General features: G+C 39.2%; 1 protein-coding gene across 4 annotated transcripts in view; it reads right to left on the bottom strand.

Moving 5' to 3' along the window:
* Positions 1–702: 702 nt before the first annotated feature.
* tdg.2 (thymine DNA glycosylase, tandem duplicate 2) overlaps positions 703–14,529 on the bottom strand; it is a 43,018-nt gene continuing 29,191 nt past the window's right edge. For 3 of the 4 annotated variants that reach the window (XM_061720743.1, XM_061720741.1, XM_061720745.1), the window contains 4 exons: positions 14,075–14,169; positions 10,741–10,912; positions 6,181–6,489; positions 708–1,234 (listed from right to left, as the gene is read on the bottom strand). In XM_061720743.1, coding sequence (XP_061576727.1) covers positions 6,209–6,489; positions 10,741–10,912; positions 14,075–14,169 — 548 coding nt within the window. In that variant the 3' untranslated portion in view covers positions 708–1,234; positions 6,181–6,208. Of the gene's footprint in view, positions 1,235–6,180; positions 6,490–10,740; positions 10,913–14,074; positions 14,170–14,529 lie in introns of all 4 variants that reach the window. The other variant, XM_061720742.1, reaches the window with a different exon arrangement.

The raw sequence follows: 14,529 nt of genomic DNA, 5'->3' as shown, positions 1-14,529 counted from the left end.
ATGCAGGAGAAAAAATATCTGAGGGGAAGATATTTTTTATTATGCACTTCGAGAAAAAAGTAAAAATGTTGAGAAAAAAATTGAAATAGAGAAAAAAGTCAAAATGTTGAGAAAAAAATGAAATAGAGAAAAAAGTCAAAATGTTGAGAAAAATTTGAAATATTGAGAAAAAAGTCAAAATGTTGAGAAAAAAATTGAAATAGAGAAAAAAGTCCGAATGTTGAAAAAAATTGAAATTGAGAAAAAAGTCCAAATGTCGAGAAAAAATTGAAATATCGAGAAAAAACTCAAAATGTTGAGAAAAAAATTGAAATAGAGAAAAAAGTCAAAATGTTGAGAAAAAAATTGAAATAGAGAAAAAAGTCAAAATGTTGAGAAAAAAATTGAAAGAGAAAAAAATTGAAATATCGAGAAAAAAGTCGAAATGTTGAGAAAAAAATTGAAATAGAGAAAAAAGTCGAAATGTCGAGAAAAAAATTTAAATAGAGAAAAAAGTCAAAAAATTGAAATAGAGAAAAAAGTCAAAATGTTGAGAAAAAAATTGAAATAGAGAAAAAAGTCAAAATGTTGAGAAAAATTTGAAATAGAGAAAAAAGTCGAAATATTGAGATTAATGTTGAAATACGTCAAGAATAAAGTCAAAATTTTGTGAATAAAGTTGAAATACATTTTGACTTTTTTCATTATTCTCGACCTTTTTCTCAACATTTTTCTCGAAGTGCATAATAAAAAATATATATATATTTTTTAAATTGTTCTCCTGCCTGGCCCTGATACTCTTCCATATGAATGACTATTTGATCCGTTAACGTTTTTATTTGTCTGTATAAAGTTCGTGGTGGTGGAGCCTGAATCAGGAACCAGACCCTGGAACAAGCAGAAACCTCAGCAGCTTAGAAGAGATTTATTAAGACACCCAAGAGTCCAACAACCTGTTAATACATCGGAAAATAACATTTGATTAAAATACAAAATTAACTAACCGCTGGAAACTTATGTACAAAACGCAAAAACAACAGTCCAGAAAATAAGAGAAAGCAAGCCAGAGTCCTCCTCCTCCTCCTCCTCCTCCTCTCTTCCTCCTCCTCGTGTCTCCTCCAGGTCTTCTGGTTCTTGGTTGGTGGAGAGTCCCCCCCCCCGCACCCGGTCCGGACCCGGGTGGATTCCCGTCTGGTTCAGCGATGGAGCCGAGGACCTGGAACCCGAGTCTGCAGCTGCTGACGTCTGAATCTGCCTTAAATATGTTGAAAAGGTATGAAAACATTACAGTTTTCAGTTAGAATTGCATAAATTGTCTATATTTCATTATTTTATATACCGTCTTGGGGTTACCTTTGCATAAAACCATCAATTTAGAATCGGAAAATTGATTCTAATTCGGAAAAATCGATCTTTTCAACACAGGCCTAGGCCTGTGTTGAAAAGATCGATTTTCCGATTCTAAATCGATTCTCATATTAATCCCTAAAAATAGATTCATATGTCTAGATGTCCAGATTGATTTTTTTTTTTTTTAATTTTACATTTTTTTCCTCATTACATTACAACTTTTGGTATTTTTTTGTTTCTGCCCAAAAAAGGAATGTTTTGTTGGACACAAGAATAACTGGTGCCATGTTTTTGCCTTTAAATATGTTTAAAAGTATGAAAACATTAAAGTTTTCAGTTATAATTGCATAAATTGTCTATATTTCATTACTTTATATACTGTCTTGGGGTTACATTTGCATAAAATGCTTAAAGCCAAATTCTCATAAATGGGAAAAACTAAAACTGATTTCATCGTCTCTGTTTCCTCCTGGATCTGTTTGGTAATTCTACACGATGTTTCTGTTTCAGTTCTATCAGCATTCTGGGAGCTGATTGGTCCTTACAGCATCATTAGCTGCAATACTTGCTGTTGAATCTCAATATAATACTAGTATTAATATGTTGCAGAACTACAGTCATATCATTCATGCAACAGCTCAAAAAACAGTTTTAATAACACTAACCTAGGGCTGCACGATTCTGGACAAAATGAGAATCACGATTTTTTTGCTTAGAATTGAGATCACGATTCTCTCACGATTTTTTTCCAATATAAAATTTATTGCACTTATTACTTTAACTTTGCAACAGCTGAACGGAAATATAATAACAATAAACATCTCTTGTCTTCTTTACACAAACCTTTGAATAATTTAAACAATAATAACAATTTTGAACAATATTTGTTCCTCCCTGAGTTGAACACCCTTTCAGAAAGACTTGTAACAGATCCTGTAGTTCTGAGGCAACAAATTATTCCTCTGGCTGCTTTTTGCTGTAACAGCTGACATTGAACATAAAAACAATTAACATCTCTCTTGTCTTTAAATAATTTTAACAATAACAATTTTAACAATATTTATGTGCAATATGTGTCAGGTGATGAGAAAGGTAGATGTTTCTCCAAATGTAATCCACAATCGTTAACAAAATATAACAAACATGACAACATGATAGTTGCCCATGACAGGACTACAACAACCTGGAACATAGGCCTAGTCCTTTTTTTATGCAGCCATCTTTAAAAAAAAAAAAAAAAAAAAAAATTAAATCGTCGTCATTTGGAAATGAGATTGCGTTCAAGCATGAATCGAGATCGCGATTTTTTAACGATTAATCGTGCAGCCCTACACTAACCCAAATCAAATCTTGATCATCGATTCTGAATCTTAAGAATCAGAATTTAATCGATCCCCAGCCCTACGCGCTACTACCGTATTGGCCTGAATATAAGACGGTGTTTTTTACATTGAAATCAGACTGAAAAAGTGGGGGTCGTCTTACATTCGGGGTCTAGACGTTATACCCATTTACAACACTAGATGGCGCCAGATATCTGTAAAGCGAATGCTGAACTAAACTCCCCAGGCCAAAGTGAACCCGTCACGAAGAAGAAAAATAAGAAATAGTATAAGAAAGAAAAGAGAAGAAAATAAGAGAAGAGATAACAGAAAATGGAGAAACGTAGCGAGAATCTGGAGAAAAGTGGGTGGAAGATCTGCAGGTGAACTGGCAGCTGAGGAGAAGTTATGATAGTGGAGCAGATTAAGGCCAAAAATAGCAAGGATCGTTCAGTTGCGGATACAAGCATGAAAATTGGTACACATACTCTTCGAACCCCACTCTATTCAAAAGTACCGCGTGCCACGCAAAATTCAAAGGGGACGGCCTCCAAAATCCAAGATGTCCGCCCAGAAATGTGGTTTTTCCTTTATAACTCGAAATGCATCGATTTTAAGCCCCATAAATATATTGAGTGTGACTATAAATTTGGGCATTGCGGACATTTTGGTACCAAATACATGTCTGTATCTACTACGGTTCTCGTAATACAGCATATAGCATATAGGTACTTTTACAGACTCGCGGGAGAAATAGACATTTGAACATTGATTGTTGTTCAGTGAATATTGTAGGCTAATTTGAAAATGTTTTTTTCCTAACCTTTTTTAAGTAGGGTTATTAAAGTTGGGTTTTAAGTAGGATTATAAAATTCTAAGTCCAGTGTTCAAGATGGGTGCCATGAACTTGAAATAATCATTTTAGCAACTACGAAACATTTTTTTGGCATGCATGTTTTTGTTCTATGCATCCAATGGGGCCATTGCAGAATTTAGACTGAATGTCAGCACACAGCCAGGGCACACTGGTGGCATCACTGCTGTGTAACTCAGCATGGGGTTCAGTGTCAGCTAATCTAGATATAGATTGTCTTGTAGAAATGATGCATGAGCATGGTCTCAGCATCTCGTATGACAGGGTGCTGGAGATTTCAGCCCAGTTGGGGGGTGCTGCAGTCAGTAGGTATGTAGAAGACGGTGTGGTCTGTCCACCAATTTTCCGTAAGGGGTTGTTTACCACTGCAGTGATGGACAACATTGATCACAACCCATCCGCAACAACTGCCACAACATCCTTCCATGGGACCAGCATCTCCGTCTTCCAGCATCCCACTCAGGAAAATGGGGGACAGGAGAGACAGAAAATCCGATTTGGACCAGATAAAGTCAGGTCAGTTCCAGAACTGCCTGACACATTCACAAATATTCTTCCTGCCTCCTTTAAAACAAAGAATCCCCTACCACCAAAATGCCAAATACCAAAGACAGGTACAGGTGGCATTGGGCCCCAAATCGCACTTGAGTACCAGTGGCTAGAGAAGGTCATGGTGACAGAAGAAATAGATGGTGCCGTGAACCTGACATGGTCGGCACACCATGCATCAATGAAGAGAAGTCCAGAGTTTCAAGTGAGCATTACTGCATTACTTCCTCTGCTCCGTGACCAAGCTCATTCCGTTGCTACTGTGAAGCATGTAATGGAGAAAGTGCGGGATGTTGTAGCACATCTCAACCCTTGCCAGGTTCCTGTTATCACAGCTGACCAGCCAATCTATGCCCTGGCAAAGCAGGTGCAGTGGCAATGGCCTGAACAATATGGAGAAGACAAGTACCTTGTTATGTTCGGTGGTCTCCATATTGAGATGGCAGCCCTGAAGTCCCTGGGATCAATTCTATACAACAGTTGTTGGACTGGTGCCTTGGTGGAGGCAGGTGTAGCATCCTTGGGCACTGCAGAATCCTTCCTTTCAGTTGCAAGTGTGACCAAGACAAGGCAAATGCATCAGGTCACAGCCTGCAGCCTCTAGAAGCTCCTTAAAACTGCATATAACGACAGCTGTGCCGATTGGACGGATAACATTGATGGCGCATTGAGCTTTGAAGAGTGGTGTGACATTTGCAAAGAGCAAAGTCCACAGTTCCAGTATTGGTACATGGTGCTGTCTATGGAGCTGGTCATTTTCTTGCTCATCAGGTCCTTCCGTGAGGCTAACTTTGTTCTCTATTGCCAGGCACTGAATGAGTTGATACCTTATTTCTTTGCCAACAACAACACCAACTATGCACGGTGGCTGCCTATCCACCTCAGGGACATGCTCACCCTAGAGAATACACATCCAGGACTGGCTCAAGAGTTCCAGAATGGCAACTTTGTTGTCCATAAAACCAATAGGTATTTCTCTGCCCTTGCCCTTGATCAAGCTCACGAGCAGGCAAATGCCATCATCAAGGCTGATGGTGGTGCCATTGGGCTTACGGAAGACCCATCCGCACTTAGGAGATGGATGGTAGCTGGTCCTGAGGTCAGCCGCAGACTTGGGGACCTAGTCAGCCAGGCTAAATCCGGCCCTGCTCCCGAATCTGTAAAAGTACCTATATGCTATATGCTGTATTACAAGAACCGTAATAGATACAGACATGTACTTGGTACCAAAATTTCCGCAATGCCCACATTTATAATCACATTCAATATATTTATGGGGCTTAAAATCGATGGATCTCGAGTTATAAAGGAAAAACCACATTTATGGGCGGACATCTTGGATTTTAGGGGCCGTCCCCTTAAAATTTTGCGTGGCACGCGGTACTTTTGAATAGAGTGGGGTTTGACGAGTATGTGTACCAATTTTCATGCTTGTATCCGCAACTGAACGATCCGGGTCATAATCTGCTCCACTATGATGCAAACTTCAAGATAATGATTTCAAATAGTCAAAATAACATGCTTTTTCTCTCCAATATATTGTTATAATCATTTGTTTCAGATGTACTGTCATTATTTTCTGTATAAAAATTTAATTTGGTGTTCAAAAAGTCTTTCTTCAAACTTGAGTCTTGAAAAAGAGGATCGTCTTATAATCGGGACAATACGATACCGTATTGTCCCGATTATAAGACGATCCTCTTTTTCAAGACTCAAGTGAGCGTGAGCGGGTCAGACTTACCTACACTGGAAAAAATAAATCTAATCATGTAAATATAACATATTTAAATCTGTGATATTAACAATTAAAAATGAAGTTTGTTGCTTTACATGAAAACATCTAGTTTTGAACTTAATCTGCATTTGTTCAAAAAACAAGACATTGTGCATTTTTTCCTGAACCAGCAGTATTTCTGTAATAATAATAATAATAATAATAATAATTTTCTGTAATATACATAAAATTAAGTAGTTTATACAAAGACTAGTCTTTCTTGATCTACATAATAATCTCATGCAAAAAGTTGATTTTTTTTTTTTTAAGTAGATCAAGCACAATATTTGTATCAGTGTGTGTGAGCGGGTGAGGAGGCGGGTCAGCCCTACCTGAGCACCAGAGCGGCCCGGTTCCCCGTCAGCAGCTCGGCCCGTCCTGCAGCCCGTCCTGCAGCCCGTCCTGCAGCCCGTCCTGCAGCCCGTCCTGCAGCCCGTCCTGCAGCCCGTCCTGCAGCCCGTCCTGCAGCCCGTCCTGCAGCCCGTCCTGCAGCCCGTCCTGCAGCCCGTCCTGCAGCCCGTCCTGCAGCCCGTCCTGCAGCCCGTCCTGCAGCCCGTCCCGCAGCCCGTCCCGCAGCCCGCTGCAGCTCTCGTACTCCGGGTCCACCTGCTCCTCCTTGATGGCCAGCCGCTTGGCGTCCTCTGCAGAAGAAGACGGAGGAGGTATTACAGGACCCGGGAAACCCGGGAAACCCGGTAAACCCGGTCTCCGATGTGAGATTAATCAAACTTTTGAACTAGTTTCTGTCCTTATGAACCGTCACATGCTTTTGATATACTCAGGGGGTTGACTGTCCTGGGACAACTGTCCCACTTTTATGAAACTGGAAAACCATGACCCGAATGCCGGCCATTAGTTGAAATGTATATGAGAATCGTCCCAAAGCCATCAGGCCTCACGCCCTTTGGGTGGTGCATGGTTGCCCGTTCCAACTCCCTCTATGGGAGGGAGAACCATGGCAAGAGAAAACCGAAGAGGCAGATCCACTCTCGAGTAAATTGTTTGCTGGAAAAATGTTCAAAGTTCTTGTAAGCTGCCGGTTTCTTCCCTCTCTCTCCTAAGCAGGAACTGCTGAAACTGGGTGACCAGATCCTGATTCGAGTGGTGAAAGGTCATCTCCCCGTCAGGACGGCCCTGTTGTTGTCCAGGTTGCGACACCGACAGCAGTAAAGGCTGCTGAATGATCTACGTGGGTTCACCAGTCACAGTGAAAGCTAGTATAAAAACTTTCCAGACCCTGAGTAGGCCGGAAGTCGGACGGTATCAAAACCTTTGTCCGCTGAAGAACTCATCTGACGCCTACTCACCAGCCACGGGCCTGAAGAAGATGACTAGCCCAAACTCACTGGCTACAACAAGCTGGAGAGGAGTCAGACAGATGGAAGGAACTTTTCCACTAATGAGTCATGCTGACATGTTAGAAATTGTTCCTCAAACTTTTTACTTACATTGTTGTTGTAATTTAGGAACACTGCTGTATCTTCATCCCTGATGAAAGTAATGTTACCAAAGCTTAGGGCTGGGCGATTATACGATCTCGATTTGTGATCGCGATCAAATTAAGTTCGATCACGGTGATCAGCTGTGGGTATACTTTCTCGATCACGTGCAAAACATGCTGCAGCAAAGTGCACGACAACCAATCACAACCCGCTTTCCTGGCACCACGCTGTCTGCATTAATTGATCGTGCGCATGACATGCCGCGGCAGTCGGTAAGGATCCAGACTGGAGACGTACGTAGCTCTGTGTTTTACGTTTATTCACCATTCCATGCATAATTCTGGTCCGTTCCTTAAAGCAGGGCTTTCCACAAGCGCCGGCTGCTGGTCATATAGCCGACTACTCGATAAGGTCCAGCCGGCTACTTTAATGACGCTTATTTTTTTAGCCTATAAATATTATTTTTCGATTTTAATAATATTAAATGTTTTTTTCATAAACTGACAATAATGTCAAACTGAACCGCACTCATTAAAGTTGTGATTCGCTCTGCTTGTACACAAGTTACTGATCTGATCACCGGCGACTTCATAGAGAAACTCTGCGGCCCCGACATGGGTGTGTGTGTGTGTGTGTGCGTGTGCGTGTGTGTGTGCGCGCTCAGCGGAGTGAATGTGTCGGAACTCAGAGGCAACAAGCAGAGCTCAGCATGATGATTCTTTTGTCACCATAAAAACGGTACGTCCTTACTCAGGCTACCCACTACAAAATTTAATCAGTTTAATCAGTTCGTATTAAAACGAAAGCCTAACCGCGTTCCGACGCGCGCCGTACGGTGCGTCGCCGCGTACCCTACGCCGTAGGCTCTGCGTTGGTGCAACGCGGGACCATAAATCAGCCTTAAGTCCCTTTAGGCTAATACTGTGAAAAATAACCTCTCATAATAGCGGTACTACAGTTAATAAATGTAATAAATGCTCCTACTGCCGTTTCTGCTGGCTACTGAGTCCCCTAAGTGGCGAGTGAGTTTTAACTCCTTAATTACTAACCAGCGTCAGAGTCACGCACAGTAAACAAACTGTGATGTTAGAGAGCCACCTGTTGGTCAATTTAAGCAACCGCATCGCCAGCTGCTAGACAGTGGCTCAACTCATGAGTTTACTGTTTTTGTTGTTAATAATGTCATTGCAATTTTATCTATGCAATTGTGAAAAAAAAGGCAAAATAAATGAAAAACTTTGAACAACCGCATTTTTTGGTTGGTTTACATTTTAAATCCGGCACTTTACTTTACAAACCTCATTGTACATTTCTGTCTATACTTTTTACCTATCCTAAGTTGCTAAGTCACTTTTGTACAGACTCACCCGGCACTTTAAAACCTCATTTTGTACATTTCCGGTCTACATTTTATTTTACTGTCTATACTTTTTATTGTGTATACATTTCATTCTATTTTATTTTATCTCTTATATATTTGTTTTTATATTTGTATTGTGTTGCACCAATCCCCATAACAAATTCCTCGTGTGAAAACTTGGCAATAAACCCCTTTCTGATTCTGATTCTAAATGATCATGAAAAAAAATGTTGTCTGCCAAAACTACTTGAAACTTTTTTAAACTGCTTAAAACTACCTGTTTGTTGTGCCATTTTCTATATGGCTCTTGTTAAAACATGCTATTTGCTTTATTTGTTAATAGAAAAAAAACTAATCTGGTTTCTTTCTATTTTATTCCAGAAGGGAGGGGGGATCTTCTGATTTAAAAAAATCGTGATTAAAAATCAAGATCATTCAAGAAAAAAAATCGTGATCACTTTTTTTGCCATATCGCCCAGCCCTACCAAAGCTACAGCCGAATTACGTCAGTTGGCCAAAGTCGTGTCAGAAGACGCTCAGCAGGCACCACTTTTGGATCCTGGCTGACTTCCGACCCCTGGACTGACATAATGACTAAAATTATGATTCCGATTATTACTGTCCTGGTACTGTTCTGTGTTTTCATTACCTGTATCATTCTAAGTGCAAAGGACCAATGCAGATTTCCTTAGTCCAGTATTCTGAGGTCTATTTATCGACAACTCCAACGAACTCTAACCGATGAGCATTTTGTTTACTGTGAAGTTTCAAAAGGACAAGAGGAGGGAATTGTGAGATTAATCAAACTTTTGAACTAGTTTCTGTCCTTATGAACCGTCATATGCTTTTGATATACTCAGGGGGTTGACTGTCCTGGGACAACTGTCCCAGTGTTTTTTTTTAGGTTAACCAAAGGTTAGCCTGGACCATCTGTTAAAAACCTCGAACAAAGTTCCTGTTTTAGTCTGAAAAGCATTTGACCCATGTGGCCCACTGACCTTTTGTGTTCTTTTTAGAAACTTAAGCTACCATACCAGATTAGTTCCGCTTTAACTGAAATGTCACATGTGTGACATTTTAACCTCGATGTCTGTTACCTCCGTATGTGTGTTCTTCCAATTGTCCATTATCTATTCACTGACAGTCCGTATATGATCATTTCCTGCCGAAGTTTCTCAATAAAAGCGTCATGCAGAGGAGGATCTTTGGGGAAGCATTTGCTGTCACTGTGCTCTCCCCCTCCTGCAGGAGCGTATTTGAAAATCATTCTAACAGTCTGGTGTTTTCCTCGTTATGAATTTATGTAAATGTTGATTTGAGGACCTAACATTTTGGTGCCGAAACCCGAGACCTCAAGATCTGTGACGTTGGAGCTGTGTAGGATCAAACCAACAGGCCATCTAAAACTGTCGACAGCCGTTCCGACTTTAGGAACGGGGCCAAATAGGAGATTGGTCCTGCGCTGGTCCAGGAGTCCGGTGACGAGGTCCCTGGGCCAGGGAAGGCACTTGGGACGGGTGAGACCTCCTCTTACTTAAATACCTGGGGTATTGAAGTATTTTTTTGTAAAATACGAGTGAAATTCTGTGTATACTAACCTGGGGTTAGCGAAAAAGGTGTCTGCGTAAGACCAGCACCCACTCGGTCGGGGACCGGCTTTTAAGGTCGGGGACTTTAGAAGTACAGAATAACGAGAGGAGGTTTCTTAGGAATGTTTTTTAATGGTTTTTGTTTAGTGTTTGTCTTGTCTGATGTTTTCTTTGTTTAAATGTTCATGATTGGAACTGTCTATGTTCAATGTTGAGGGTTTCCACAATTGTGAAGCAAAATTTCAATTGTTCACTAAAAAGATCAGCGTTAAAACCAAACTGTCAAAAAAGAGAAACTTATCAGCTGAAAGAAACTTAAGAAAAGCAAAAATAACTGGCTAAAATAGCAGACGCGTGGTTAAGTTGAAGCTTATGCCTAAATAATTTCTAAAAGATGCTTAGATGGGAGACGTCCCTAACTCTAGGTGAGAAAAAGATGGTGTTTTCCTCGTTATGAATGTATGTAATGTTGATTTGAGGACCTAACCTCCGAGCCCTCACCTTTAGCCAGCTGCAGGTCGAACAGGTACCGGGTCTCCACCACCTCCCCCCCGGGGGCCAGGCCCTTCATCTGGTCCCGCAGCTCCTTCAGACGGATGTAGAAGTGGACCTTGTCCTGAGCTCGGGGGAACTGGGCACAGCGGGGGCTGGAGGACGGCATCAGGTAGCACACCTGGGGACAGGAGACGGTGAGCACCGGGACGGGGAGGACGGGTCCGAGCCGGACCGGTCCGGCTCCGTTTCCACGTACCGTCTGGGTCTCAGAGTTAAAGGTATTGTGACATAATTTTTAACATGCTTTTAACACTATTAAAAGTCTTGGCCAATATCCCTCAAATGTGTCTAAAAAGGTGTAATAAGAAAAAGTTCACTCCAGTACTCCATGCCTGGCTTTTTCATGACGGTGTTTTTTACGCAGTGAAAAACGCGTCCTTTTCCCCCTTTCCTGTCAATCATTGCCCCGCTCCTCCTCTCCCCCAAACTCCCCGCTCCTCCTCAGATGAACGAAAACTTAGTTTTTTTCCTCACAGCATCTCACGCTGCCATAGCAACACCGAAGGACACGGCAATAGTTTTTATTTATTCCAAAACTTTTTTTTATATATACAATGGCGGCTAATGCGCATTTATTCGAATCAGATCCCGAAGTAGATCTTTTACTTCAAGATAGTCCACAACAAGTTCATCCACGACGCACACAGCAGAGAGTGGATCAATGGTATGTGATTTTGTCTTGCCGATCATATGCAAACTGTTTACAGTATACCGTACGATAACGTTTTCAACGTTAGCCTCAACTAGTCTTTGCTCAGCATAAGCAATAATGTAGATTACCAGACCAGCTATGTATTCAGTTTGTTTTCTGTACACGTCATGATTTATTCTCAACATGTTGGATTTCAAGGACTCCCAGGACTCCAGCGGAGAGAGGATAGGTGATGGGCCGGGAGCTGGGTGGAGGGGGCGGTGATTTAGCGGGTCTATACGTAACGGTCCGCCACCCAACCAGATGCGCCGTTTTTGCATAATTATGCGGAAACTCCCAGAAAGCACACAATACACTGAATGTTAAAAGTTCGGTTTTTTTGGGTGTAATTGATGTCAAGACACCCAACAAAACACAAAAAAAAAAATCAAGAAAAATGTGTTTTTCATGTCACAATCCCTTTAAGGGGAGTTAATGGACCTTCACAGGGGGAAGGTTCTGATTCTGGTTGGACTGGTTAATAAAGGCCAATTATCATTATATTATTGTAAATGGCTCAATAATAGGGCTGGGCGATATATTGAGATTTTAATATACATCGATATATTTTCAAACGTGATATGGTACGAGACAATATCGTTTATATCGATTTTAAAAAAAATATATTTTTTTTTATGATTTTGATATAGTTTATTTTGTGACGAATTGACTTGAATGTTTTATTTGAGATTTGCACAAATGTTTTTTGTTATTTGCACAACTGTCAACCTCAGTGGAAAAGTCTGCCTGTTACTGTCTACATTATATTAATTGCACAGTGTATTTTAATTTAATTGTTATGCAGGAAAGAGATATTTGTTTAATTTTATTCAAGAAGCATTTTTATTCTATATACGCAGGCAGTTTATTTTTATTTCATTTGTTTTATACATGTTGATATTGTGCAGACCTCTGTTAATAAAGGAACCTGTGTGACATTTGGCACGAGGCTTTGTATTAAAACTGACTGTTTTTTTAAGGGTTTGCCTCAGAAAAAATGAAGCTAACAGAGATGCTAACAGAGATGCTAACAGAGATGCTAACAGAGATGCTAACAGAGATGCTATGCTATAATGCTTTGGGGGAAACCCCAATTATGGCACAGAAAAAATATGGATATATATCGAGTATCAACATTCAGCTAGAAAATATCGAGATATGACTTTTGGTCCATATCGCCCAGCCCTACTCAATAATGTTGACAATTATATTGTTTATGGGCAATAATTTATCCAGCAAAATGGGTACAGGTGATACCCGTGTGTGTGTGTGTGTGTATATATATATATATATATATATATATATGTATATATATATCGTTGGCCAGAACTGCATATATATATATATATATATATATATATATATATATATATATATATATATATATATATATATATATATATGCAGTTCTGGCGTTGGCCACAAGTGCCGCTGGTCTATTAATAATGGCTTTGCGGGTGGTTCTGTTCAGGCTGGTTCTGCATTCATTCCTTTACTCGTCAATAGGAATGAACAGGTTTTTTGTCACCATGGTAACAAGCCCCATAGGAATGAATGGGGCCATTTCCACCTTACATGTTTGTAAACCGCAGCTTCATGAGATTTTAACATGTTGTTGTCCACAGCGCGGCGAGTCTTTGAACATTTGAACGATGTCTTTACGATAAGCTATGGCCGAGCAAAAAGCAGCTGAATTTTCCACTAGCTAGCCGCTAGCGTTGCCACGGTAACACTTTTGACTGAGAAAAGTTACGCCCATTGAGGCCACGATGAAGATGCACGTATTGACGTATGCCATGCCTGGGTGCAAGCTGCGGTTCGGGCAGCATTAACGGACGAAAAAACGTGCGGAATGATAATAATAATAATATTATTAGTAATAATATTATTATTATTATTAGTAATAATATTATTATTAATAATAATGATAATGATAATATTAATATATTAATAATAATATTATTAATAATAATATTAATAATGATAATAATAATAATAATGATATTATTAATAATAATAATAATAATGATAATAATAATAATGATAATAATAGTAATAATGATAATAATAATAATAATAATGATAATAATAGTAATATTGATAAGAATAATAATTATAACAATAATAATGCTAATAATAATATATTAATAATAATAATGATAATATTAATAATGATAATAACAATAATAATAATAATGATAATAATAATGATAATAATAATAATGATAATAATGATAATAATAATATTGATAATAATAGTAATAATAGTAATAATAATGATGATAATAATAACATTGATAATAATAATAATAATATTGATAATGATAATAATAATAGTAATAATAATAACAATAATAACATTGATAATAATATTGATAATGATAATAATAATAATAGTAATAATAATAATAATAATAATAATAATAATAATAATATTATCAATAATAACATTGATAATAATATTGATAATGATAATAATAATAATAATAATAATATCAATAATAACATTGATAATAATATTGATAATGATAATAATAATATTAATAATAATAATAACAACTAGAAAGCGAGCGGTCCGGCTCCACGTACCGTCTGGGTCTCGGGGATCTTGTAGGGCTGCAGGCCGAACTCCAGGTTCTTGGACTTCACGCCGAAGGTTTCTTTGCAGAAGATTTCATAAATACCTGAAGAACCAAAGAGACGAGTCAGAACTAGGGTTGCACGGTATACCGGTACCAGTATAGTACCGCGGTACTAGAGTTTTGAAAACGGTACTATACCAGCATTTAAAAACAAACGGTACTTTTATATATTTTTTCTATGCAAACGAATTGTTAAATTGGAGCCTGTCTCTTTAAGCACGGGTAGGTCCGCGAGTGTGACGTAGTTGCAGAAGCAGAGCCGCCTCCCCCTCCCACTCGCATGCGGAGGAGGAGAGAGAAACGAGTCGCGTGTTATTAGACAGACAGAGCGGGTTGAAATAAAATTGAAATAAAAAGAGATGGCAGCTGCAGAAAAGCCCGTACTTTTGGACAAAATGGGGG

Source organism: Cololabis saira, chromosome 5 (genome assembly GCF_033807715.1).
Source record: "Cololabis saira isolate AMF1-May2022 chromosome 5, fColSai1.1, whole genome shotgun sequence".
Classification (NCBI taxonomy): domain Eukaryota; kingdom Metazoa; phylum Chordata; class Actinopteri; order Beloniformes; family Belonidae; genus Cololabis; species Cololabis saira.
The sequence above is the reverse complement of the archived record's forward strand: the minus strand, read 5'-3'. Positions and strand labels throughout refer to the sequence as shown.